A 26713-nucleotide genomic window follows, 5' to 3' on the forward strand; every position below is an offset into this window, starting at 1 on the left:
ATGCAGGCAATATATGATATTCGATTATTAAATCCGGCAAAAATGTAAACCCCCGTTTAAGTAGACAGGTAAGTAAACTGCTAGGTTCAAGAGGTGACCTTCCCACACTCTGCCTACCTACTCAAGCCCTTCTCTGAATCGGTTATTGGACATATTCACTGCCTCCTTCTCTCTTACATAATTGGTGTTACTTTAGAGTAAGGGGAAGATTAGCATCACCCAAACATAACTCAGACCATTCCAGCCCACCAAGGCCTCCTCCCCCACCTCCCACCTCCACTTGCCTGCTCAAAGATGCTAAGAATCCTACTTGCTTAACTTTATCTGGTAAAGGAAATGTGGCTAAAGGCACAACTAAGCAGGTATTTCTGAGTATTATGTTCACCTGTATTAGCTAGTATTAAATGAAAAAGAAAAGTTCTCAGATTAGCAGACTATTGTGCATTTTACCCTTGCATCTTTCAATTTACTCATGTGTTTTCACTTTTTATCACAGAAATTATATGGATATTAATTTCTAAAAATATCCAAAGGGTAACTTCTCATGTTAAATTGTGTCCTCTTTTCTATAAGTATTTAGGTTTACTATTAATAATTAATAAGACAGTAATATTCCTGGGAGCTGGATTGCCCAAGTATTGTTTTAACCAAATAACTCACTGTATTTGAGCACAATAAAACTCTTACTTTGTTAGAGTGTGAATGGGCCACTCCTGCCAGGAGACTCATAACGTTGCTATGGAATAGACAGACTTTGAGGAAGAAGTTAATTGTTCATATATACAAAGAAATTAAGTCTTCATTTTACCTATTCTCTAACTCGTCAACTTTCACATTCTACCCTTTTAAATGAGCACAAAAGGGAGGCTTTACACACATAAACACATGTTTACACACACGTGCACACACTGAGTGATATTTTATTGTCAACTGCTTCTCTTGCTGCAGATGAATGAATCAAATTATGTGAATATATTTTATGTTCTTGATAGTAATTCTGTGGTTTGCATTACAGGATGGTTTATATGATTATCAAATGTTAGCAGTTTATAGAACCCTTTTATAAAGTTATAGTTATAAGTTGCTTTTATCTCTTGAATTAGACATGTATCAGTTATGAATTTTATTTCCAATTTTAGTGTTGCTAAACCATAAGCACATATGTCAATCCTAGAAGAGGTGAAGTAAGCCACTCATGAAAGTGATTCGTCTTGGTTAAGTCAGTGAAGACTGGCTATGCAGTTTGGATTTTATTTTCTGCACGTCTTGCTAGGAATTAGAAGAATAGAAGGGTTCTTCTTACCGTAAATGTCTGACAATTGTGTCGTTTTCCTTCTCCTCTTTAGGGGAACAGGGTGCTAAAAAGACTTGAAATGAGCTGCCAGTCACCATTAACCCCTTCCCTTCTGAACTTCCAGGTCATGGAGCAGTCCCCAAATGCTTTTTACTCTCATATTGAAGTTCTCCTAGCCCTGCCAGGTTTCCTAAACCACATTTCACAGATGTCACAAGTTTCAATGGTGTGGTTTTTCTTTTGTAGGTTTCTCCAAAAGAGTTTTATTAACAACATATAAACTTTTAGAATATACAGGATTCGTTATTTAAAATTTCTTCATTATAAAAACTGAAACAAAGAGAAGAGAAAATTATAGTTGTTAGATGTTGAAATGCTTTTTTAAAACATAGTAATACCGTTACCTAAAAATTTAGTGAAATGATGTTAATAGTCCAATAGTCTATTTTACGTAATCTTTTTATATTTGCATAGCCTTTTTTTGTTTGTTTGTTTTTTTGAGACAGCATCTTGTTCTGTCACCCAGGATGGAGTTCAGTGGCATGATCTCGGCTCACTGCAACTGTTATGCCCAGACCGTTAGTTCCCCAAAGAAGACCACCAGAGTCCAGAGTCAAAGCCAAGCGGCAAGGATCTTTACTACAAGTTCGAACCTGGTCCCTCCATTCCACAGCATACAAGAGGGCCTTGAACAATGCAAGTGTTTGCTTTTTATAGCCTGAAAGTTACAGGGGAACAAAGGAATTCTTTTGGTTCCTGCTCTTTCAGTAAAACTTTGAACGGCTGTCCCCTTATCGGAGACTTTCCTGGTGGTGTTTGTACTGGGCTCAGGAAGTTTGAGAGATATATGGCAATATGTGGTGGGATGGGAGGATGGGATGTGTTTGTACTGGGCTTGTTTGTTTTGAGCTCGGGGCTGAGGAATGTGCCCGGCTCCTTTCATTCCCCCCCTTTCTTTTCAGGTATTTTTAGAGCCAATCTTGGGTCTTATAAGTCTGATTCTGTTTCAGCGTTTATAGGTTGGTATTGGGCTCTGAGGACCATGAGTTGTACAGTGTCAAACCTTTCTCTAACGAACCGCAAAATTCTGTTAACAACACAAGGTCCTACGGTAAGCAGAAATAGTAGACTCAGCAGGGGTCCAAGGAAGGGGGCTAACAGAGAAAACATAGATGAGTTCCACCATTGGTCTGCAGCTGAAGCAAACTGCCGTGTTCTTACTTCTGTGCTTAACTTGCGTAACTGTTGGACCCGGTCTTCCACAAGCCCTGATTCATTTATGTAGAAACAAGTCTTCCTTTAGAAACATACACGTACCCCCTTTTTCAGCAGTGAGTAGGTCTAAGGCCCTCCGGTTCTGCAAGGTTACCTGTGCTAGGGACGTGAGCTGCCGCTGGAGGGAGGCAAGGGACTCAGCTGACTCCTCCATAGCAACGGCAAATTGTTGGTACAGCTTGTTACTTTCTATGAGGGTGTGACCTAGGGCTCCCCCAGCCAGTCCGGCCGCCATGAAGGATGCGGTGAGGGAGATTCCTGCAATGAGGGGGAGAAATATGGCTCGTGCAGGTCTCGGTCTAGGGTCTGGGTGAATAACAGCACTAGTCCAGTTACCGGTATACCCTAGGAACTTGCTGGCAGTAAGTAGAGTTAACCGGGGAACTAATGTGATAGGAAGACACAGTAGGTTGGTAACAGAGGGGCTTGATAGGTTTTTAGATAATGTTCCATTACACCAGAAGAATATGCCTGACGGAGCCCTTAAGGTGATATTAGGGGGCGTTGCAGTGATGCTGCAGAGGCTGGAATTAGTTCCTGAGAAACAGTAGGGAAACTTTTCTTGACTGGGGTTTAGGTATAGTGGCACGTTAGGGATAGGGGCATATGAGAGGTTTCGGTGGTTGTTAGCTTGGGCAGAGGTGGAGGATCCCCATGGCAGGGGGACAGCGGTTAGCGGTGGACGCCCTAGAGTGGCACACAGAAAGCAGCCAGACAGGCTGTGAAGTCCTGTAAGGTTGGCAAGTTCTAATCCTTCTTGCAATAATTTTAACCAGGAAAAAGGACGTAAATCTTGTGTCAGGCGGTTTTCTTGTCGCTGGATATTTCCATGGACCAGGGGCCGTACCTGCACTAGACCCCGCCACAGATAGAGGTGACTGCTAGGCCATGTGGAGGCGGAGGAGTAGTATACAGCCCCGTGTTGAGGCGTGGTCCAGCGGGAGTTCCAGGGGTCTCTAACTATCCATGTATATGAAAGGTCTCTATCTCGTCTGCGATGGAAGGGCCATCTGGGATCTATCTGTTCTTTTCCACCCCACTATTGGTATTTATGGATGTTACAATAGTTATAAGGGCAGCCGGCACTTTGGTGCCACCAATAGTGCTTACAATTGTATTCAGTCTGATCATACTCGAAGCATATTATTGGTGCCACTGGTTTGGCTACTGGGAAATCGGTAAAATTTAGTAAAATTGGGCTATTGCACCCTGAGGAGGGGCAATCTGCACTGGCCACTAGTTTCCCGGGCTTATGAGGTTGCCCAGGGTGGGTTTGGTTTTCATAAAGCCAGAATCTCTAGACAAAGGGATTAGGAGCTGGCTTTATGTTTTTCCCAGCGGCCACTAGGGTGACCAATGTTAGAGTTAGACTACCTAACTGCATGTTTGCAGTGAGCTATGCTGCCGGCGCAGGGTGAGTTTTAAGGGGTTGTTCTTAGCTCTATCCACAGTCCACGTGTCCGGTGCTTCAGCTGCCACCGTGATTGGCCCCAGAAGGTCGGAGGTTGGGTCCACTGGCTTGACGTGGGTGTAGTGGATCCACGACGCAATGCCTTCTACCTTCAGGGCGGTGGGTGTGGTCAGGAGTACTTGGAGTGGTCCTTTCCACCTGGGCTCTAGGGTCTCTTGTCGGTGTCGCTTAACCAGGACCCAGTCTCCCGGCTGGTACGGATTGGGTGTTGGTGGGGGACTGGTCTCATATAGCTCTTTCAGCTTGGGCCAGATTTCTTGGTGAATTTTCTGTAAGGCTTGTAAGGAAAATAAGAATTCAGAGACATTTTCTGTTTCAGACTTAAGCAGGTCATCTTTTAAGCTAGGAACCAGGGGTGGAGGTCTGCCATACATGATTTTGTAAGGGGTAAGGCCCAGTTTGTAAGGGGTATTACGGGCCCGGAACAGAGCATAGGGGAGAAGGACTACCCAATTAGCGCCAGTCTCTATAGTCAATTTAGTTAAGGTCTCTTTTAAGGTCCGATTCATCCTTTCTACCTGTCCTGAACTCTGGGGCCTGTAAGCGCAATGTAGTTTTCAATTTGCCCCAAGGATGGAAGCCAAGTCCTGACTTACCTTAGCGACGAAAGCGGGCCCATTATCTGACCCTATCTGGATGGGGAAGCCATACCTGGGAAGGATATCTTCCAGAATTTTCTTTGCTACGACCTGAGCAGTTTCTCTTTTGGTTGGGAATGCTTCAGTCCACCCTGAAAAAGTATCTACAAAGACAAGTAAGTACCGGTACCCGTACTTTCCTGGCTTTATTTCAGTAAAATCTACTTCCCAGTAGATACCGGGCCTGGTTCCCCTGAGCCTTGTTCCTGTTGCAGCTTGAGATTGGGGGTATGCGTTGTTAAGCTGGCAGACTTTGCAACTTGTCACGATACTGCTGGCCGTCTCAGCTATATGTCTGATTTTGAGCTTGGAGCGTCTGATCAGGTCTATCATCTGCCGGGCCCCCAGGTGGGTGGTTCGGTGGATGTGTTCTAACACCTGTTGTCCTAATTTTTCTGGTAGGATGGTTTGGTCATTAGTATCAGTCCACCACCCATTCTGGATTTGTTTCAGGGGAAGTTTGTCAATCCACTGGAGATCTTGTTCTGAATATTCAGGGAAATATGGCAAGTCCCGGGGGCCCGGGTCAGGGAGCTGGAGTGCAAGGAGTTGGCTGGGAGCCTTCGCCACATTCCTTGCAGTTTGGTCTGCCAGAAAGTTGCCTTGAGCAGTTGGAGTAGTTAGTTTCTGATGCCCTGGGCAATGTACAATGGCTAATTTTTCTGGCCTCCATAGGGCTGTTAGCAGGGCTAGGATCTCTTGCTTGTTTTTTATCTCTTTTCCTTCAGCCGTCAGTAACCCTCATTCCCTGTAAATGGCCCCATGTATATGCGCCGTTGCAAAAGCATATCGGCTGTCTGTATATACTGTCAGCTTTTTCCCCGCCCCTAAGGTAAGAGCTTGGGTGAGCGCTATCAGTTCGGCCTTCTGGGCCGATGTCCCCGGGGGCAGGGGTTCCGCCCAGATTACCTCAGTCTCTGAAGTTACTGCCGCTCCAGCGTACCTCTGGCCTTGATGCATGAAGCTGCTCCCATCAGTGAACCAGACGAGGTCGGTGTCAGGAAGTGGGCGGTCCTGCAGGTCTTCTCGAACTCCGTGCACCTGAGCTAGTATCTTGGCGCAGTCATGGAGTGGGGCGTCCAGGTCCGGGTTGGGCAGCAGCGAGGCAGGGTTTAAGGTCGTTGGGGGCAGGAAAATTATCCTGAGAGGATTTAGTAGTAGTCTTTTGTAGTGGGTGAGCCGGGCGTTACTCATCCATCGATTAGGTGGCTGTTTGAGTACACCTTCGATGGCATGTGGAGTAACGACCCGCAATTCTTGCCCCATGACAAGTTTATGAGCATCTTGCACCATCAGAGCCGTGGCCGCAATCATTCGGAGACAAGGGGGACACCCGGCAGCTACTGGGTCTAACTTCTTTGACAGGTAGGCAACTGGCCTCCGCCAGGGGCCTAAGTTCTGAGTTATTACCGCCTTGGCGACACCCTTATTCCCATCCACGTATAAGTGGAAGGGCTTGGTAACATCAGGTAGTCCTAGTGCAGGCGCGGAGAGTAGGGCGGTTTTAATCTGTTGGAAGGCCAACTCGGCTTCGTCTGTCCAATTAAATGGCTGTTGCCCCCGTGTTGCCTGATACAAGGGTTTAGCCAGTTCTGCGAACCCAGGTATCCATAGTCTGCAAAATCCCGCCGACCCCAGGAATTCTCTCACTTGTCGGGTGGATTGTGGCCTGGGGATCTGCAGAACAGTTTGTTTCCGGGCGTCTGTTAGCCAGTGCTGCCCTCCCTTAAGCAGGTACCCTAGATATGTTACCTCTGGCTGTAGATGCTCTTTCTGTACCACTGCTGCCAGGACCTTGGTCATTTTTTTTTAGTGGCCTTAAATTGCTTTTCCTCTGGAGTATCTCTGTTATTGTAAACCCGCTGGGCTATCTGAAGGAGGTCCTGAATCTGCTTTCCCTCCAAGTCTTCTAATTTCTGGAGTTTTCTCTTAATATCTGGGGTTGCCTGATTTATGAAAGACATTACAACAGCTGCCTGACTTCCTGGAGCCTCTGGATCTATGGGGGTGTACTGTCTAAAAGCTTCCATTAATCTTTCTAAGTAGGTAGCTGGGCTCTCTGTCTTTCCCTGCAGAATAGAATATACTTTAGCCAAATTAGTGGGCTTGTGAGCAGCTGCCCGGAGACCTGCCATTAGAGTCTGGCGATAAAGGTGTAGCCGTCCCCTACCTTCTGCCGTGTTGTAGTCCCACGCCGGCCTGGTCAGAGGAAAGGTTGCGTTTATGAGGTCGGGGTTGGCAGTCGGTTGACCGTCGTCCCCCGGGACCAGCTTTCTAGCTTCTATCTGTATTCTCTCTCGCTCTTCCGTGGTGAACAAAATTCGGAGGAGCTGCTGACAATCATCCCAAGTGGGCTGGTGGGTGAACATGACACTATCTAGTAAAGCCAGTAAATCTTTGGGGTTGTCTGAAAACCGAGCACTCTGAGTTTTCCAGTTATACAGATCACTGGTGGAGAATGGCCAGTACTGGAGCCTGGGGATTCCTGTGTCATCTGGGGGTCCTATTTCCCGAAGGGGTAAAGCCACCGTGGAGTCAGGCGGCTGAAGGGGGCTAGTCCACGAAGTGCACCCTCGCGTCCTCCCCGCCGGCCCTTCAAAGTTTCTTTCCCTTTCAGCGGGCCCGTGTATGCCGGCCGCCTCCCGTCCGCCTGCTCCCTCCCGCAGCTCAGCCAGGGGGGCTGGGGCCTGGGGCCCAGAGGGGTACGGAGGGGGTTCTGTGAACAATGGGTCCCCACTGTCAGGTAGAACAGGATGGGCGGGGCAGTTGGTTGCTTGGATTTTAGTGGTCGAGCAACCAGTGCCTTACAGGGTTCAGAGGCCAATTGGAAAGGGGACAGCCAAGGAGGCGGGTTCTCAACAAGGTCCTGCCATATGAGGATATATGGGATTTGATCTAAGTGGCCCGCACGCCCAGGTAGGAAAATCTTGGACTTTACCCTAGTGATGACAGCAAGTCGGAAGGTCCCTTCGGGCGGCCACCCCACATCAAAGGCAGGCCATTCGGAGCGACACAGAGTAATTAGCTTTCCTTTCCTGATTTCTATACCAAGATCATGGCCCCTTGCTCTAACTTCTTTGAAATTACTCGTAAGGAGAGATAGAGGAGTTCTCTGGGTATTACCCATCCTGTAATAATTTGTAGTCTCTTCCTGTAAAGGAATGTGGGTTTGAATCCCTGTAAAGGAAATCTGATCTGACTTATTAATGATATCTAATCGCAGGCGCACTTTGGCAGCCCTGGTCAGAGGCAGCTGCTGCCCGCCAAACCGGGGCAGTTCAGATCGCAAGCGCGCACCGGAAGCCCGGGTCAGAATTAGCTGCCTGGATCACGGTCGCGCTGGGGCAGCCCAGATTAGAGACAGCTGCTGCCCGCCAAACCGGGGCAGTTCAGATCGCAAGCGCGCACCGGAAGCCCGGGTCAGAGTTAGCTGCCTGGATCGCGGTCGCGCTGGGGCAGCCCAGATTAGAGACAGCTGCTGCCCACCAAACCGGGGCAGCTCAGATCAGAGACAGCTGCTGCCTGCCCAACCGGGCAACTCAGATACGGCTGCTGCCCGCCAAACCGGGGCAGCTCAGATCAGAGACAGCTGCTGCCCACCAAACCGGGGCAGCTCAGATCAGAGACAGCTGCTGCCCGCCAAACCGGGGCAGCTCAGATCAGAGACAGCTGCTGCCCACCAAACCGGGGCAGCTCAGATCAGAGACAGCTGCTGCCCGCCCAACCGGGCAGCTCAGATACGGCTGCTGCCCGCCAAACCGGGGCAGCTCAGATCGCAATATAGATCAGATGAGAGCCAGGGGACGTCTCCCACCGGTCTCCGCTGGCCGTCCTATAGCGCGTCTGCCAGGACTGTGCCAGCTCCAGTTTCAGACCTCGCGAGTCACAGATTCGGATTCAGAACAGACACAGACAGACAAACGGAGACGAGCCAGCTCACCTGTCAGTAGATCGATCCTAGCAGATCCGTTGACCAGGGGTCTGGTGGGCTTGGGGAATCCCGGACGGGCCCCCAGATGTTATGCCCAGACCGTTAGTTCCCCAAAGAAGACCACCAGAGTCCAGAGTCAAAGCCAAGCAGCAAGGATCTTTACTACAAGTTCGAACCTGGTCCCTCCATTCCACAGCATACAAGAGGGCCCTGAACAATGCGAGTGTTTGCTTTTTATAGCCTGAAAGTTACAGGGGAACAAAGGAATTCTTTTGGTTCCCGCTCTTTCAGTAAAACTTTGAACGGCTGTCCCCTTATCGGAGACTTTCCTGGTGGTGTTTGTACTGGGCTCAGGAAGTTTGAGAGATATATGGCGATATGTGGTGGGATGGGAGGATGGGATGTGTTTGTACTGGGCTTGTTTGTTTTGAGCCTGGGGCTGAGGAATGTGCCCAGCTCTTTTCACAACCTCCACCTCCCAGGCTCAAGCAATTCTTATGCCTCAGCCTTCCGAGTACCTGGGACTACAGGTGTGCACCACTATGCATGGCTAATTTTTTATATTTTCAGTAGAGACAAGGTTTCATCATGTTGCCCAGGATGGTCTCAAAATCCTGAGCTCAGACGATCCACCCACCTCAGACTCCCAAAGTGCTAGGACTAGGCATGAGCCACTGCACCTGGTCATATTTGTAAAGTCTTAATCAACATCTTTTTAACCCCTACCATTTCTCCTGTCCATTGGAATCAGATAATGTAAGGTTGTCATTCTAAAAATACTGAAAGCCTGTCATAGCTTGCTTTAACTTTTCTTGCTTTTGTATATTTCCCAAATATGGTACTTTTTTGGTATTGCTCAGCAACACTTGTCAAGAATTTGAATTTTTAAAAAAACTTGTCAAAAAACAAAATGTGTTATAAATCAGTCAGTTTGCTTTCATTGTCCAAACTGAAAGAGTTAAAAAACAATTTCCTTTGAGTGGTAAAAGTAATCTATTTTTATTTATCATGTAAATGTTTATATTGTAACACAATGTCTTTTTTAATGAGAAAGCAAAAATATACTTAAAAATCATTAGAATACCAACCATTTAATTTTTCTTTAAAATATTTTTATAACTTTAAATGGATACACTAAATTTTTCATACAACACTCTCCATTTAGACAAGGAAGACTACTAAACAGAGATTTTAGGGGAACACCATGAGCCATTCTCCAATAGAAGTCTATCCAAATTTCAGTTTCTGAATTTGAGGGATGAAATTAGGTTATGCATTTGGGAAGGAGGGGAGACATCACATAGCTCTGAATGAAAAAGAATCTGAAGAATTTCACACTTTCTTCCAACTAGCTCAGGAGCCACACACACTGCCATCTTTGTATTGCTAGAATACACCTTTGGACAATCATTCAGGAAGTCCTGGCCACTATTAATGAAACCTCTGCTCAGCTACTTGCTTTCCAGCTTTGCTCATAAAAATTAAAGTCAGTAGTTAAAATGGATGAAAGAGAAATTTCAGGAGAATTGGCTGACTTCAGAGTCTCAAACTGGCATCTGTTTGACTCCAAAACTCCAAAGTCTTCTAAGTAGATATTGGCTAAGAAGAAGATGAAAGAAGCTGACTGATGAAACTAATTCAAGCACTGAAACTAAAAAGGAGAGAGTATGCAGCAGGATATAGGAGAAAGGCTATAGGAATCCCTCAACACTAGCCAGAATTTAGGGGGATAATTTACTAGCAGTGACAAATCAGACTCAAAGCACAAAAACACAGTCAGGCAAATCTAGAAATTACAATCTTTCAGTAGCTGATTAAACAGCCAAATTAGTATCCAAATTTTGCTTTTATAAAAATTCCTTTGTTTCTTTGTTTGTCTTTTGAGACAAGGTCTGGCTCTATCACCCAGGCTGGAGCGCAGTGGCGTGATCTTGGCTCACTGCAATCTCTGCCCCCCGGGTTCAAGTGACTCTCATACCTCAGCCTCCCGAGTTGCTGAGACAACAGGTGTGTGCCACCATATCTGGCTAATTTTTTGTATTTTTGTAGAGATGGGGTTTTGCCATGTTGCCCAAGCTGGTCTCAAACTCCTGATCTCAAACAGTCTACCTCCCCTGGTTTACAAAGTGCTGGGATTACAGGCTTGAGCCACTGAATGTGGCCTTTATCAAAATCCTTATTAAGTCAAAGTTTAAGCCCAATATGTTATAATACTGTCTTGATTACCACCACCAAAGCAGTGTTAAGAGCATTCAAGTCTAAAACAGAACAGAAAAGTCCAGAGAACAACACTAATTTATTTCTACAGTGCTCATTTTGTTCTTTTATGAGAGTGTCATTTCTCAGCATCTTGGACAGTGCCCTTTCTTTCTTAATAAAATGGCCAGAATTAAATAAATATGGCTAACACTCTTTCTCCCCTGTAATCACGGCTGAGGCCTAATGACAATTCAGGGTAGAATATCTTTCAGTGCTATGGACTATGTTGCACTGTTCTTTAGCTTAGAGAACTGGGATTTTCAAATCAGCACCTTAAGTGGAATTTTGCAGCCTGCATTTTTAAAACACCTACTGTCTTCCTATCCATTTACTGTACACGTGTGTGTGTGTGTGCACGCATGTGTGTGTTATGACTGGAAGGAGATGATAGCAAATATCTTCCTTTAAAGTAGTACTATCCAATAGAAACAGGATGCAAGCCACATATGTAATTATCAATTTTCTAGTAGCCACATTAAAAAAGGAAAAAGAAACAGGTGAAATTAATCTAAATATATTTTACTTAGTCCAATATATCAAAACTATTATCATTTCAACATGTAACTAATATAAAAAGTTATTAATGAGGTCTTTTATTCCTTTTTTGTACTGTATGCTTGAAATCCTGTATAGATTTTACACTTCCAACACATCTTGATTTGGGCTAGCCGCATTTCAACTGCTCAATAGCCACATGTAGCCAATGACTACTGGACTGTACAGCCCAGGTATAAGGCAGGCACTTCTTTGTACAACAGTATCTCATTTGAAATGCCTAGCTTCTGATATTTCAGCTCTCAGTTTGAACATGTTTTTCCTTACAGAAGAAATCCATATATATAAATATTTCATTCTAGATTCTAACACATACACATACACACAGACACACACACACACACACACACACACATTTAACATCTGGGTTTTAACAACCTATTCTGATCTTCTTCTAAATAAACCTGAAAAATAAAATATTTCCTCTCACCAGCCCTTTCTGAAGGAGCGTGTGAGCCTGTTATCTTGCGCATTAACTGGTGACCGTATTTAGTGTTGTCAGAGCTGCTGACTCATTGCCTATGAATGGCCCCGCTGCCAGTGGTGATTGTTTGACAGAATGCCAGTAATGGCTGCCTACGGCTGCTGAAAAGCTGACCTTGTAACAACATCCACATTCTTTTGGTTGCTTTTGCTGACATACTCTCAACTCAAAAACTGTTTTCAAAACAAAAGTATAATGAAGTATTGAGCTTTTAAAAGCAATTGTATTTCAGTTCTTTAAATTATCTGAGTGTATCAAGGAGGGCAGAAGGCAAAGAAATGAGTATACAAGAGAGGGAACCATCCTTGAAAGTTGACATTTGAGCTACAGGCGTATAATACTTGGGGACAGTGTTCTAAGACAGCATGGGCATCCAAATGAAGCAAAGCTGTATAAACTAAAAATAAAATTCTAAGCCCCCCAACCATCTGAATGGACCCCTCCTCTCAGCCAAGAGCATTCCAGTTAACCTGGAAAACTAGTTCAGGCCGTGAGAGGAAGTGGGGGGTCAGACATGCCTCTTTATACTCTCCTCCCTTTGGAATTCAGGCACAACTGAGCAGCATTAACATTAAAACAGAGATCTTAAGACTTTTTGTAGCAATAGGTCACCAAATTCCAGCCTGATCTAGTATAGCATCACCTGACAGACAGCAGGCCCTGAAAGATATCAAAGTATTTTACTCTAAAATATATTTCTTTGACATATTTTGAAATAGACCTGCAAAGCTATTGCTTGTGGAGAAAATCTGCATTCTGTAGAGAATCCCCTTCCCTTTCCAGGTCTTTTTCCTGATCCAGGAGAGAATCAACTAAGAGTCTGGCACCTTTTTAAGTCTAATAAGAAACATTTACAATCTAATCTCTCTGAAGCCTGTTACTTGGAGACTTCATCTGCATAATAAGAACCTTGGTCTCCAAAACCCCTTATCTTAGCCCAGACATTCCCTTCTGTTGATTCCAGGTCTTTAGACAATAACTTAAGTCTTCCAACCAATTGCCAATTAGAAATTGTTTGAATCTACCTATGACCTTGAAGCTCCCCACCCCAGCTTTGAGTTGTGCCACCTTTCCTGACCCAACCAATGTACATCTTACATGTATTGATTGATGTCTTTTGTCTCCCTAAAATGTATAAAACTAAGCTGAAGCCTGACTACTTTGGGCACATGTTCTCAGGAGACAGGGCTGTGTCACTGACCATTGCCCACTCATATTTGGCTCAAAATTTATCTTTTCAAATATTTTTCAGAGTTTGACTCTTTTGTCAACAACTATTATGATATCTATTTTTTATCTTTCTCAGTATCATTTATTAGCTCTGTATTACTAACCTATTTGAAATTCTGTTTATTTGCAAAATGTATTCCATTCTCCACCCTGAAAACATTTTCCCCAAGTGGAGCTTCTAAACAAAGAATATGAGATGCTCTCCATTAATTAATAAGAGCTAAGGTACTATTAAATACTTAAAACAGGGATCAAATTAGCAGTACTTACTAGACACTGCTCTAGCTAGTGGATACGTTGATCATTCACACTATACTCAACTTTGCCCATAAAACTTAGTGTATGCCTTCCAGCTGCAGTATGTATTGATGGCCCTGCCTTCTGTTAGAGTACAAGTGTTTAGATTCTTCTCTTTTCCTGGTGACGAGGTCTGAAACTCTTGAATCTTCTAAATTCCTACTTGGGCTGATATCCCTGCTCCCTCTTTATGGCTTCTTTTACCCCAGACTCTAATCTGCACTGGTAGTAAAATTTCCTTTCAGTTCACATCTCACACATAATAGCCAGAGTCTGTTTTGCTAATTTTAATCAGACAAAGGATGAGTTTCGCATAGATGAGTTTTCAATAAACAGGATGAATGAACGTTCAGCTAGTTGTTTTGGCATATTTTCACCACTAGAGGGAGATAAAGGCGCCTCTCCATCCACTGTTCACACCCTCTTTGCCCCAAGATAGGAGAGGTGACAGAGTTAAGTGCAGAGGATAATGGTCAGTGAGATCATGGAGGGAAATTAAGTTATATATTTGGAGAAATCAAAAATGTGGCAGCTTGCAAACCCTGCCAACATGTTTTATGTGGCCTACCCAGTTTGGGGCAACATTTATAAATTGGAAATTTTCACATAAATATCTGGATTTCCACCCTGAACTTGAAAATAGAAAAATGTGGCCACACTGTATGTCTGCGCCTCTGTGTGGCAGTCAGAGGGAGCTTCTCTCTATAAACAAGGCACACACTCTTCCTTTCAACTCCATCACTATCACTCTCTATTTTTCTAACACCGAGATTAAATGTAAGCTGTTACTTATTATCAAGCTTGCATCATTTTGTTGTTAAGAACCGGTTGTTGTTGTTTTTTTTATTTTTGTACTCAGGTCAAAGATGGTAAAAAGAATAACATAGCAAGCAAGCCTCTTGTAATTTCAAGGAAAATGAGAGAGAACATATTTCTTGGAGGCAGTAAAAAATATTTACAAGAGTAAAATATGCAGGCACAATGTGACTGGTCTCCTTGACTTACACTTACCTATTTCCATCATTTACATCAGCTAGATGTCCCTATGAGCTTTGCATAACCCTTTGGAAATACCTGCTTCCCAAACATGATATGGCAGGAAGAAGATAAGGGACTGGGCGATCCTGGGACCCAGTCAAATACCGTCTCTCAGTTGTCCCCACTAACCAATGACTGAGAAATGTCTCTCATGACTGATTGCCCAAGGATTTACAAAATTGACATGTGAGGGACAAAAATCTCAGTCTCGCTTAAAATAGCAGGAAAAACATATCTGCATGTAACTTATACTCACAGAAGAATTGCAGAACTAAAATTTGGATTTAGGTAGGATAAATTCCAACACACAGCTGATATTCTGATTTACTCATATCATTGCTTCTTGATCTGAAAAAGAAATGATAATATAAATATTAGTAATCATAGCTAACATCTGTTGAGTTGACAGTTGTGTCAGGCACTGTGCTAAGTGATCTCCTTTAACCCTGAGGAACAACTGTGTTATGTTATTCAACCTCAGAGATTTGTCTCAACAACCTTAATATATGCCCTTCCTTTTAGGACAACGGTTCTCAAAATGAAGACACTTTCATGAGATTCTTGAGGTTAAAACTATTTTAATAACAACTCTAACATATTATCTGCCTTTTTCACTATGGGACAGTCACACAGATGTGCAAAAGTAATGGTAAGTAAAACTGCTGGAATCTGTTACTAGAGGTTGAAGGCAGTGGCACCAAGCTCTACTGGTAGTAATATTTCTTCACTCCCATGTACTTCCAGTGAAAAACAAAGCAAGCAACAGCAAAAGCATGTTATTAAGTCTTGGGAGTGTAAATGATGTTATTTTATTTATTTATTTTTACTTTTTATTTTTTTGAGATAGGGTCTCACTCTGTCATCCAAGCTGGAGTTCATTGGCATGATCGTGGCTCACTGCAGCCTTGACCCCCTGGGCTCAAGTGATCCTCCTACCTCAGTCTCCTAAGTTGCTGGGACTACAAACAGGTGCATGCCACCACGCCTGGCTAATTTTTTCTTTTTTTGTAGAGACAAGGTCTTGATATGTCTTGCTATGCCCAGACTTGTCTTGAACTCCCAGGCTCAAGCGATCCTCCTGCCTTGGCCTCCCAAAGTGTTGGGATTAGAGGCATGAGCCACCGTGCCTGGCCACATCCTTTTAATAGTGCAAGGAAATGGGAAGTACACATAAAGCACTTTTGAAATATGTTGAGGTGCAGTAGTTGTCTCCAAGTATTATTGTTCAAGGTACAAGTGGTACTAGTCATTTCTTTCATAGAACATTTTTTTTTTTTGAAAGAACAATGGGCAGACAAACTATGATTATTTCAGCAGGGGTATTTGGCAAATTTTTTTTGAAATTGAATGAAATAAGCTTGTCACTTCAGAAAAAACAACTGACAGGAATTTCTGACAATGATAAAATTCAAACTTTCAAGTAGAAATTAGAATTTTGAAAAGCCTACATCTGCCACTATAAACTTGACAGCTTCTCAATACCTTTCTTGATGAGACTCGTGGTGACATTAACAAAAGTAATTTTTTGTTATCAAAAATAATACGTAAACATTTGGAAGATCTGCTTTACTAAGTGAGCTAGACCATTTTGTCATAAAATGATACATAGATTTTTTAAAAAACTATACCAAGTATGAGACAAATAATTGAGTTTACTGTAATAGATTATATGAAGTTCATTGATATGTTTCAGATTCCACATTCCATTTTTAAGGAACAATCACTTGTTGAATTTCACTGTTGTATCAAAGAAAACTGTCCATAATAATCTGAAAGGCTATGAAAAGACTCTACTATTTCAAACTACAAGTCTGTGTGAGCCTGGAGTTTCTTCATATTTGTCAACCAAAACATATTCCAATAGATTAAATGTAGAAGCAGATAGGTAAATCTGGCTATCTTCCATTAAGCCAGATATTAGGGGATTTCCAAAAAATGTAAAACCATGCTTATCACCAAAATTTTGTTTTGGAAAATATTTCTATTTTATTAAAAATATATTATTTTATTTATGTCACATGTAATGGGTTTATCATTGTCACATAAATGAATCTATAGACCAATTCTTTTAAGATGCTCCAATCACGTGCTTTATTAAGTCAATTTTAAACGTATAATGAGAATCAAGGGAGGAAAGATGGGGTAGGTTAATGCACTTAGAATAGTATGCAAGTGGAATAAAAGGAACTCCACCACCTGAATGCTGGGTTATACAATGTCCATATGTCTTGTTTCTGCTACACCAGCCTTCCAAACTGGTGGTGTGGTTGTGGAGTGAGAATAGGGTTTGAGGAAGGGGCCTAAACAGACAGGTGGAAGGTGTCTGGGGTACAAACTTGCTCTATCACAGAGACACAAGGGCAAGTACACCTATCAATAGCTTTAGCTTTCCATTAGCTTGCCAAGTAGCTTTGGGTTTTATCTCCAGTGAATTTATAAATAAATATTTTTAAAGTTTATAAGTTTTCATTTCTAATAGGGTAAATATTGATAGGTATAATAAACATAAACAAAAGCTCTTGGGGGTCTTCAGAACAAAAAGTTTAAAAACCTCTGATGTAGGATATGGGATCGCTTTTGTTAACCCCAAAGTAGCATGGCAATTTATTGAAACCAAATTAAATGATTTATCTTCTATCTCCTATCTTCTTCTTCTTCTTCTTTTTTTTTTTTTTTTAAAGGTACTCATCTCCCCAGAGTCAGATGAAAATGCTAAGTCAAGCTCTCAGTAACCCTCAGGTGGCTCCTAAGGCATATGTCATATGCAAGGCCACCAGTTAAGGTAGAAATGCACCACTAAAGGGCAAGACCTGAGCATTCTTTCCCAGAATTAGATGCTTCTGTCTTTTTATGATTTCCAGTAAAAGTATCTCTTTGTCTAAGAAAGCAACCACCCATATTTTGCACACAAATATTTTTTTCCTTAGGGAAACAATATATACATTACAAACAACAACAACAAAATATTAAGAATCTGATTTTCATGCTAAGAATTTGTCAATGAAATTGTGTCCAAATAACTGCTACATTTGTATATAAATTTTTTATGAAAACAAGATTTATGATTGGGGTTTAATGCATATTAGAGAAGAATTATTTATATATATTTTTTATTACACTTTAAGTTCTAGGGTACATGTGCACAATGTGCAGGTTTGTTACATATGTATACATGTGCCATGTTGGTGTGCTGCACCCATTAACTCTTCATTTAACATTAGGTATATCTCCTAATGCTATCCCTCCCCACTCCCTCCACCCCACAACAGACCCCAGTGTGTGATGTTCCCCTTCCTGTGTCCATGTGTTCTCATTGTTCAATTCCCAACTATGAGTGAGAACATGCAGTGTTTGGTTTTTTGTCCTTGCGATAGTTTGCTGAGAATGATGGTTTCTAGCTTCATCCATGTCCCTACAAAGAACATGAACTCATCATTTTTATGGCTGCATAGTATTCCATGGTGTATATGTGCCACATTTTCTTAATCCAGTCTATCATTGTTGGACATTTGGGTTGGTTCCAAGTCTTTGCTATTGTGAGTAGTGCTGCAATAAACATACGTGTGCATGTGTCTTTATAGCAGCATGATTTATAGTCCTTTGGGTATATACCCAGTAATAGGATGGCTGGGTCAAATGGTATTTCTAGCTCTAGATCCCTGAGGAATCGCCACACTGTCTTCCACAATGGTTAAACTAGTTTACAGTCCCACCAACAGTGTAAAAACATTCCTATTTCTCCACATCCTCTCCAGCATCTGTTGTTTCCTGACTTTTAATGATTGCTATTCTAACTGGTGTGAGATGATACCTCATTGTGGTTTTGATTTGCATTTCCCTGATGGCCAGTGATGATGAGCATTTTTTCATGTGTCTGTTGGCTGCATAAATGTCTTCTTTTGAGAAGTGTCCTTTCATATCCTTCACCCACTTTTTGATGGGGTTGTTTGATTTTTCTTGTAAATTTGTTTGAGTTCTTTATAGATTCTGGATATTAGCCCTTTGTCAGATGAGTAGATTGCAAAAATTTTCTCCCATTCTGGAGGTTGCCTGTTCACTCTGATGGTAGTTTCTTTTGCTGTGCAGAAGCTCTTTAGTTTAATTAGATCCCATTTGTCAATTTTGGCTTTTGTTGCCATTGCTTTTGGTGTTTTAGACATGAAGTCCTTGCCCATGCCTATGTCCTGAATGGTATTGCCTAGGTTTTCTTCTAGGGTTTTTATGGTTTTAGGTCTAACGTTTAAGTCTTTAATCCATCTTGAATTAATTTTTGTACAAGGTATAAGGAAGGGATCCAGTTTCAGCTTTCTACCTATGGCTAGCCAGTTTTCCTAGCACCATTTGTTAAATAGGGAATCCTTTCCCCATTTCTTGTTTTTGTCAGGTTTGTCAAAGATCAGATGGTTGTAGATGTGTGGTATTATTTCTGAGGCCTCTGTTCTGTTCCATTGGTCTACATCTCTGTTTTGGTACCAGTACCATGCTGTTTTGGTTACTGTAGCCTTGTGGTATAGTGTGAAGTCAGGTAGTGTGATGCCTCCAGCTTTGTTCTTTTGGCTTAGGATTGACTTGGCAATGCGGGCTCTTTTTTGGTCCCATACAAACTTTAAAGTAGTTTTTTTCCAATTCTGTGAAGAAAGTCATTGGTAGCTTGATGGGGATGGCATTGAATCTATAAATTACTTTGGGCAGTATGGCCATTTTCACGATATTGATTCTTCCTATCCATGAGCATGGAATGTTCTTCCATTTGTTTGTGTCCTCTTTTATTTCATTGAGCAGTGATTTGTAGTTCTCCTTGAAGAGGTCCTTCACATCCCTTGTAAGATGGATTCCTAGGTATTTTATTCTCTTTGAAGCAATTGTGAATGGGAGTTCACTCATGATTTGGCTCTCTGTTTGTCTGTTGTTGGTGTATAAGAATGCTTGTGATTTTTGCACAATGATTTTGTATCCTGAGACTTTGCTGAAGTTGCTTATCAGCTTAATGAGATTTGGGGCTGAGACGATGGGGTTTTCTAGATATACAATCATGTCATCCGCAAACAGGGACAATTTGACTTCCTCTTTTCCTAATTGAATACCCTTTACTTCCTTCTCCTGCCTGATTTCCCTGGCCAGAACTTCCAACACTATGTTGAAAAGGAGTGGTGAGAGAGGGCATCCCTGTCTTGTGCCAGTTTTCAAAGGGAATGCTTCCAGTTTTTGCCCATTCAGTATGATATTGGCTGTGGGTTTGTCATAAATAGCTCTTATTATTTTTAGATATGTCCCATCAATACCTAATTTATTGAGAGTTTTTAGCATGAAGGGCTGTTGAATTTTGTCAAAGGCCTTTTCTGCATCTATTGAGATAATCATGTGGTTTTTGTCTTTGGTTCTGTTTATATGCTGGATTATGTTTATTGATTTGCATATGTTGAACCAGCCTTGCATCCCAGGGATGAAGCCAACTTGATCATGGTGGATAAGCTTTTTGATATGCTGCTGGATTTGGTTTGCCAGTATTTTATTGAGGATTTTTACATCGATGTTCATCAGGGATATTGGTCTAAAATTCTCTTTTTTTGTTGTGTCTCTGCCAGGCTTTGGCATCAGGATGATGCTGGCCTCATAAAATGAGTTAGGGAGGATTCCCTCTTTTTCTATTGATTGGAATAGTTTCAGAAGGAATGTTACCAGCTCCTCCTTGTACCTCTGGTAGAATTCAGCTGTGAATCCATCCGGTCTTGGACTTTTTTTGGTTGGTAAGCTATTAATTATTGCCTCAATTTCAGAGCCTGTTACTGGTCTATTCAGAGATTCGGCTTCTTCCTGGTTTAGTCTTGGGAGGGTGTATGTGTCGAGGAATTTATCCATTTCTTCTAGATTTTCTAGTTTATTTGCATAGAGATGTTTATAGTATTCTCTGATGGTAATTTGTATTTCTGTGGGATTGGTGGTGATAACCCCTTTATCATTTTTTATTGCGTCTATTTGATTCTTCTCTCTTTTCTTCTTTATTAGTCTTGCTAGCGGTCTATCCATTTTGTTGATCTTTTCAAAAAACCAGATCCTGGATTCGTTGATTTTTTGAAGGGTTTTTTGTGTCTTTATCTCCTTCAGTTCTGCTCTGATCTTAGTTATTTCTTGCCTTCTGCTAGCTTTTGAATGTGTTTGCTCTTGCTTCTCTAGTTCTTTTAATTGTGATGTTAGGGTGTCAATTTTAGATCTTTCCTGCTTTCTCTTGTGGGCATTTAGTGCTATAAATTTCCCTCTACACACTGCTTTATATGTGTTCCAGAGATTCTGGTATGTTTTGTCTTTGTTCTCGTTGGTTTCAAAAAACGTCTTTATTTCTACCTTCTTTTCTTTATGTACCCAGTAGTCATTCAGGAGCAGGTTGTTCAGTTTCTATGCAGTTGAGCGGTTTTGAGTGAGTTTCTTAATTCTGAGTTCTAGTTTGATTGCACTGTGGTCTGAGAGACAGTTTGTTATAATTTCTGTTCTTTTACATTTGCTGAGGAGTGCTTTACTTCCAACTATGTGGTCAATTTTGGAATAGGTGCGGTGTGGTGCTGAGAAGAAGGTATATTCTGTTGATTTGGGGTGGAGAGTTCTGTAGATGTCTATTAGGTCCACTTGGTGCAGAGCTGAATTCAATTCCTGGATATCCTTGTTAACTTTCTGTCTCATTGATCTGTCTAATGTTGACAGTGGGGTGCGAAAGTCTCCCATTATTATTGTGTGGGAGTCTAAGTCTCTTTGTAGGTCTCTAAGTGCTTGCTTTATGAATCTTGGTGCTCCTGTATTGGGTGCATATATATTTAGGATAGTTAGCACTTCTTGTTAAATTGATACCTTTACCATTATGTAATGGCCTTCTTTGTCTCTTTTGATCTTTGTTGGTTTAAAGTCTGTTTTATCAGAGACTAGGATTGCAACCCCTGCCTTTTTTTGTTTTCCATTTGCTTGGTAGATCTTCCTGCATCCCTTTATTTTGAGCCTATGTGTGTCTCTGCACGTGAGATGGGTTTCCTGAATACAGTACACTGGTGGGTCTTGACTCTTTATCCAATTTGCCAGTCTGTGTCTTTTAATTGGAGCATTTAGCCCATTTACATTTAAGGTTAATATTGTTATGTGTGAATTTGATCCTGTCATTGTGATGTTAGCTGGTTATTTTGTTCGTTAGTTGATGCTGTTTCTTCCTAGCATCAATGGTCTTTACAATTTGTCATGTTTTTGCAATGGCTGGTAACAGTTGTCCCTTTCCATGTTTAGTGCTTCCTTCAGGAGCTCTTGTAGGGCATGCCTGGTAGCGACAAAATCTGTCAGCATTAGCTTGTCTGTAAAGGATTTTATTTCCCCTTCACTTATGAAGCTTAGTTTGGCTGGATATGAAATTCTGGGTCGAAAATTCTTTTCTTTAAGAATGTTGAATATTGGCCCCCACTCTCTTCTGGCTTGTAGAGTTTCTGCAGAGAGATCCGCTGTTAGTCTGATGGGCTTCCCTTTGTGGGTAACCTGACCTTTCTCTCTGGCTGCCCTTAATATTTTTTCCTTCATTTCAACTTTGGTGAATCTGACAATTATGTATCTTGGAGTTGCTCTTCTTGAGGAGTGTCTTTGTGGCATTCTCTGTATTTCCTGAATTTGAATGTTGGCCTGCCTTGCTAGGTTGGGGAAGTTCTCCTGGATAATATCCTGAAGAGTGTTTTCCAACTTGGTTCCATTCTCCCCATCACTTTCAGGTATATCAATCAGACGTAGATTTGGTCTTTTCACATAGTCCCATATTTCTTGGAGGCTTTGTTCATTTCTTTTTATTCTTTTTTCTCTAAACTTCTTGCTTCATTTCATTCATTTGGTCTTCCATCACTGATACCCTTTCTTCCAGTTGATCGAATTGGCTACTGAAGCTTGTGCATTCGTCACGTAGTTCTCGTGCCATGGTTTTCAGCTCCATCAGGTCCTTTAAGGACTTCTCTGCATTGGTTATTCTAGTTAGCCATTCATCTAATCTTTTTTCAAGGTTTTTAACTTCTTTACAATGGGTTTGAACTTCCTCCTTTAGCTCGGAGAAGTTTGATCGTCTGAAGCCTTCTTCTCTCAACTTGTCAAAGTCATTCTCCGTCCAGCTTTGTTCCATTGCTGGTGAGGAGCTACATTCCTTTGGAGGAGGAGAGGTTCTCTGATTTTTAGAATTTTCCGTTTTTCTGTTCTGTTTTTCCCCCATCTTTGTGGTTTTATCTACCTTTGGTCTTTGATGATGGTGACATACAGATGGGGTTTTGGTGTGGATGTCCTTTCTGTTTGTTAGTTATCGTTTTAACAGTCAGGACCCTCAGCTGCAGGTCTGTTGGAGTTTGCTGGAGGTCCACTCCAGACCCTTTTGGCCTGGGTATCAGCAGTGGAGGCTGCAGAACAGCGAATATTGCTGAATAGCAGATGTTGCTGTCTGATGGTTCCTCTGGAGGTTTTGTCTCAGAGGGGTACCCAGCCGTGTGAGGTGTCAGTCTGCCCCTACTGGGGGGTGCCTCCCAGATAGGCTACTCGGGGGTCAGGGACCCACTTGAGGAGGCAGTCTGACCGTTCTCAGATCTCAAACTCTGTACTGGGAGAACCACTAGTCTCTTCAAAGCTGTCAGACAGGGACATTCAAGTCTGCAGAGGTTTCTGCTGCCTTTTGTTTGGCTATGCCCTTCCCCCAGAGGTGGAGTCTACAGAGGCAGGCAGGCCTCCTTGAGCTGTGGTGGGCTCCACCCAGTTCAAGCTTCCCGGCCACAGCTTTGTTTACCTACTCAAGCCTCAGCAATGGCGGGCACCCCTCCCCCAGTCTCGCTGCCACCTTACAGTTGGATCTCAGACTGCTGTGCTAGCAATGAGTGAGGCTCCGTGGGTGGGGCGTGAGACCCTCCGAGCCACGCGCAGGATATAATCTCCTGGTGTGCCATTTGCTAAGACCATTGGAAATGTGCAGTATTAGGGTGGGAGTGACCTGATTTTCCAGGTGCTGTCTGTCACAGATTTGCTTGGCTAGGAAGGGGAATTCACTGACCCCTTGTGCTTCCCAGGTGAGGCAATGCCTCGCCCTGCTTTGGCTCACGACAAGCCCCAGTGAGATGAACCCGGTACCTCGGTTGGAAATGCAGACATCACCTGTCTTCTGCATCGCTCACGCTGGGAGCTGTAGACTGGAGCTGTTCCTATTTGGCCATCTTCAAGAATGATGTTTAAAAATGTGGAATTGCATGTGCTCAGTACAAATTTAATTCAGAATATTTGTCAGAAGTACAGTACTCTGCATGCAAATGTTTTCTCTCCTCTCCATTCACCCTGCTTTTCATGTTACTAATGTAACTGATAGAGTTCCTACAAAATCTTTTTTATTTTGCCTTTTTGTTCTATATCTAGTTTTATAAGGTTTTATCCTTTCTTCCTTTATTTCTTCATTCCTTCCTTCTTTTCTAATTGAACTTTACATCATAGTATCAACAGACACAGTTATACCAGATCACACTGTATCAGTCTCTTAGAAGTGTGCAGTGGGCCTCTCTAACAAATGAATACATGGAAATTATGAGCAAAATCATGATCACATAGTATCAGAGAGATTTCAGTACACTCTATGGTATACCTGCTTGTAGGTAACTACAAATATGGCTTTTTAAAAGCTAGTTAGACTAACCTTTGACACATTTTTACTTAACCTGCAAAATTCAATTTAATTCTTTTTTTGGCCAATTTGGTGGGTATAATGAGATGCAGGAGACAAAAGACTGCACTTGGGTAAACATTGTTTTCTTGTCCTGATCAGCAAAAATACGTGAATCTTTCTGCCTTACTTGAAATTAATTTCAACATGGAGAACATAAAGCTTTAATGAGATTCATCACTGTGGGGTGGCATTTATCTATACTTAGTTTTAGTTTCATATTGCCCTACTTATATTCATAAAAGGAGATTTTCATCTAAGAAAACCTGAGATACTTAGGTTTAGTGATTATTTGTGTAGGTAAATACACAATGAGACTCACTGGTTTCTCAATTGTATTTTTTAAAAAGATACAAAATGAGATAATCACTCCCTTTAAAAGTGTATTCTAAGAAAGTGACTCCTATTTTTCTGATATTTTGGGATACCTGAGTTTTGTACAGTAGCGATTTCTATAACAAAATAAACCTTAATATAAAAATAAAATAGTGACTTACTGCTTTACCTTGAAATGCAGCTGACATGTGTTCTGTGTGAATGTGTGTATAAAGTACGTGAATAAAGGAGCGTTCAGTCACTACTGATGTCTCATATCTTCATATGTATCATATCCCTTAGTGAGCAAGTTGAATAAAAATAATTTCATAGCCATAAACAGAGGAAGTATTCATGCTGAATATGTATAGATTGCTAATAATAGGACAAAAAAGTTTCAAATATTAAAACAAAATTATATATAGTTTACAGTTCTTCAACTACTTCCTTAAAAATTATATGGTATGTGTATATATGCACAAACATATGTCTGTGTGTGTGTATAACTGGAAGTAAATGTATAAAATCTTCATAGGAATTTCCTGTGGGGTGGAATGTGGGTGATACTAATTTTCTTCACAATTTATTATATTTTCCACATTTCCTAAAAGGAAAGTTACTTTGATCAAAACACACACACACACATACCGCAGTTTAAGAACTCCATGTTCCTTCTTGTCTCTTGATCTATTTTTAATAAAACTTGATTTTTAATAAGTATTACCATGTAAGCCAATTATTTTTACATTTTATTTGTTTGCTTTTTGAGAGAGGATCTCACTCTGTCACTCAGGCTGGAATGCAGTGGCACAATCTTGTCTCACTGTAACCTCCGCCTGCTGGGCTCAGGTGATCTCCCACCTCAGCCTCCCAAGCAGCAGGGACCACAGGTACACACCACCACACCCAGCTAATTTTTGTATTATTATTATTATTATTTTTTTCTCTATACAATTTCTGAGATACTTACGTAAACTTAATCACTGGGGTTTTGTCATGTTGCCCAGGCTGGTCCCAAACTCCTGGGCTCAAGGGATCTGCTTGCTTTGGCCTCCGAAAGTGCTGGGATTACAGGCATGAGCCACCTTACCTTTTAAAAATGCAAGTATCATCTCGATAAGCAACTGTCTTAGCCTTACAATAAAATGCAACAGAAAGATACGCAGAGCCAGTCCTTCAGAAATAAAAAAAAAGAATGCTGTGCAAGAAACAGCTGATAAATCCTTTTTAAACCACCTTCATTTTTCTCAGCACCTTTAAAACAGTTGACTGGATACCCAGCTGAACTGATATTGACAGGCAGGCCATCATATTATTTCTTAAGTGTTCCTGAATGTCAGCAGGTCTTCGGCTTTGTGGCGTGAAAAATTCTACATTCATTGCGGAAGGTGTATATTTTTTTCCTGTTGACAGCTATTTTGTCCAAATATTGTTCTGTCTGCTTTATCTTACTTTAACCTAAGTGATAAGGTACAACTTTTTATCCGCTTCTATTGACTAAATATCAAGAATAAAACCGAATTCTCTGCTACTATCTTATACTTCTCAAATATCTTCTTGCTGTCTTATTAAATTTTATCAGAGATAAGTATTAAAGTAGGCAACTGAAAAGTGAGGCACAGCAGTGGCCTATATGGATACCCAGAATTGTGAAGTACACACATGTTTCTGCAATCACTGGGCTGTGATTTGATGGAAATGAATTATAGATGCACAACCCCTTCTGAGATTAGATTAATTTCCCTGATTATTAGTCCAAAGATTTAAAAACTTCACAGAAATGAGGTTGCCGCCCAGCTTAGGAGCTGATGCAGCCAGTCTCAAAGGCACTTTCCTTGGGGCCCAGAATCCCTAATGGGAGAGGCCTGCCTGACTGTGTGATCTTGCCCTTCCGTGAAGGTGCCACACTGGATGTGAACAACTAAACTGTCACAGCCACAACCCCTTTATCCTAGGGGCTTGAAGAAATAAGCTATGCCCTTAATAGGAAGTAAAGCCATCCAAGACCTTCCTGCCTCTCTTACTGTGCTGTGTGTCAACAAAAATAAGTCCTTAAAATAGAGAGGATGCCTAAGCATCCAATAGCACTAATTCTGTTTCCAGCTTTTAAGTGTCCAAAAAGGCCCATTTGCCAGCCATCCTCTCCCTGACTCTGACTTAATTAATATGCTTGTGTCTGGGGTGATTCTGGGTTTAGTCCAAGGGCCATGATTCCAAATCCATTTTACT

At 41.9% G+C, this 26713-nt stretch overlaps 2 protein-coding genes across 37 annotated transcripts in view; one reads left to right on the forward strand and one right to left on the reverse strand.

The window, feature by feature from the left end:
- DTNA (dystrobrevin alpha) overlaps positions 1–26713 on the forward strand; it is a 414394-nt gene that overhangs the window by 171146 nt on the left and 216535 nt on the right. For 4 of the 36 annotated variants that reach the window (XM_054671759.2, XM_054671765.2, XM_054671772.2 and 1 more), the window contains exon 1: positions 7429–7594. The exons of 23 other annotated variants lie outside the window; for them this stretch is intronic. The gene's annotated coding sequence lies outside the window, so the exon portion shown is untranslated. Of the gene's footprint in view, positions 1–7428; positions 7595–14994; positions 15122–26713 lie in introns of those variants that run through there. 9 more of the 36 variants (XM_054671773.2, XM_054671778.2, XM_063795594.1 and 6 more) reach the window with 7 other exon arrangements.
- LOC134808639 (uncharacterized) lies at positions 1524–25864 on the reverse strand. Its single transcript, XM_063795889.1, has 5 exons — positions 25762–25864; positions 6849–7481; positions 3949–4317; positions 2664–2827; positions 1524–1624 (listed from the first exon to the last, which is right to left on the reverse strand). The coding sequence occupies exons 1-5, from the start codon at positions 25862–25864 to the stop codon at positions 1616–1618; spliced, it is 1278 nt and encodes a 425-aa protein (XP_063651959.1). The 3' UTR covers positions 1524–1615.

This window comes from Pan troglodytes, chromosome 17, assembly GCF_028858775.2.
Source record: "Pan troglodytes isolate AG18354 chromosome 17, NHGRI_mPanTro3-v2.0_pri, whole genome shotgun sequence".
NCBI classification, from domain to species: Eukaryota; Metazoa; Chordata; class Mammalia; order Primates; family Hominidae; genus Pan; species Pan troglodytes.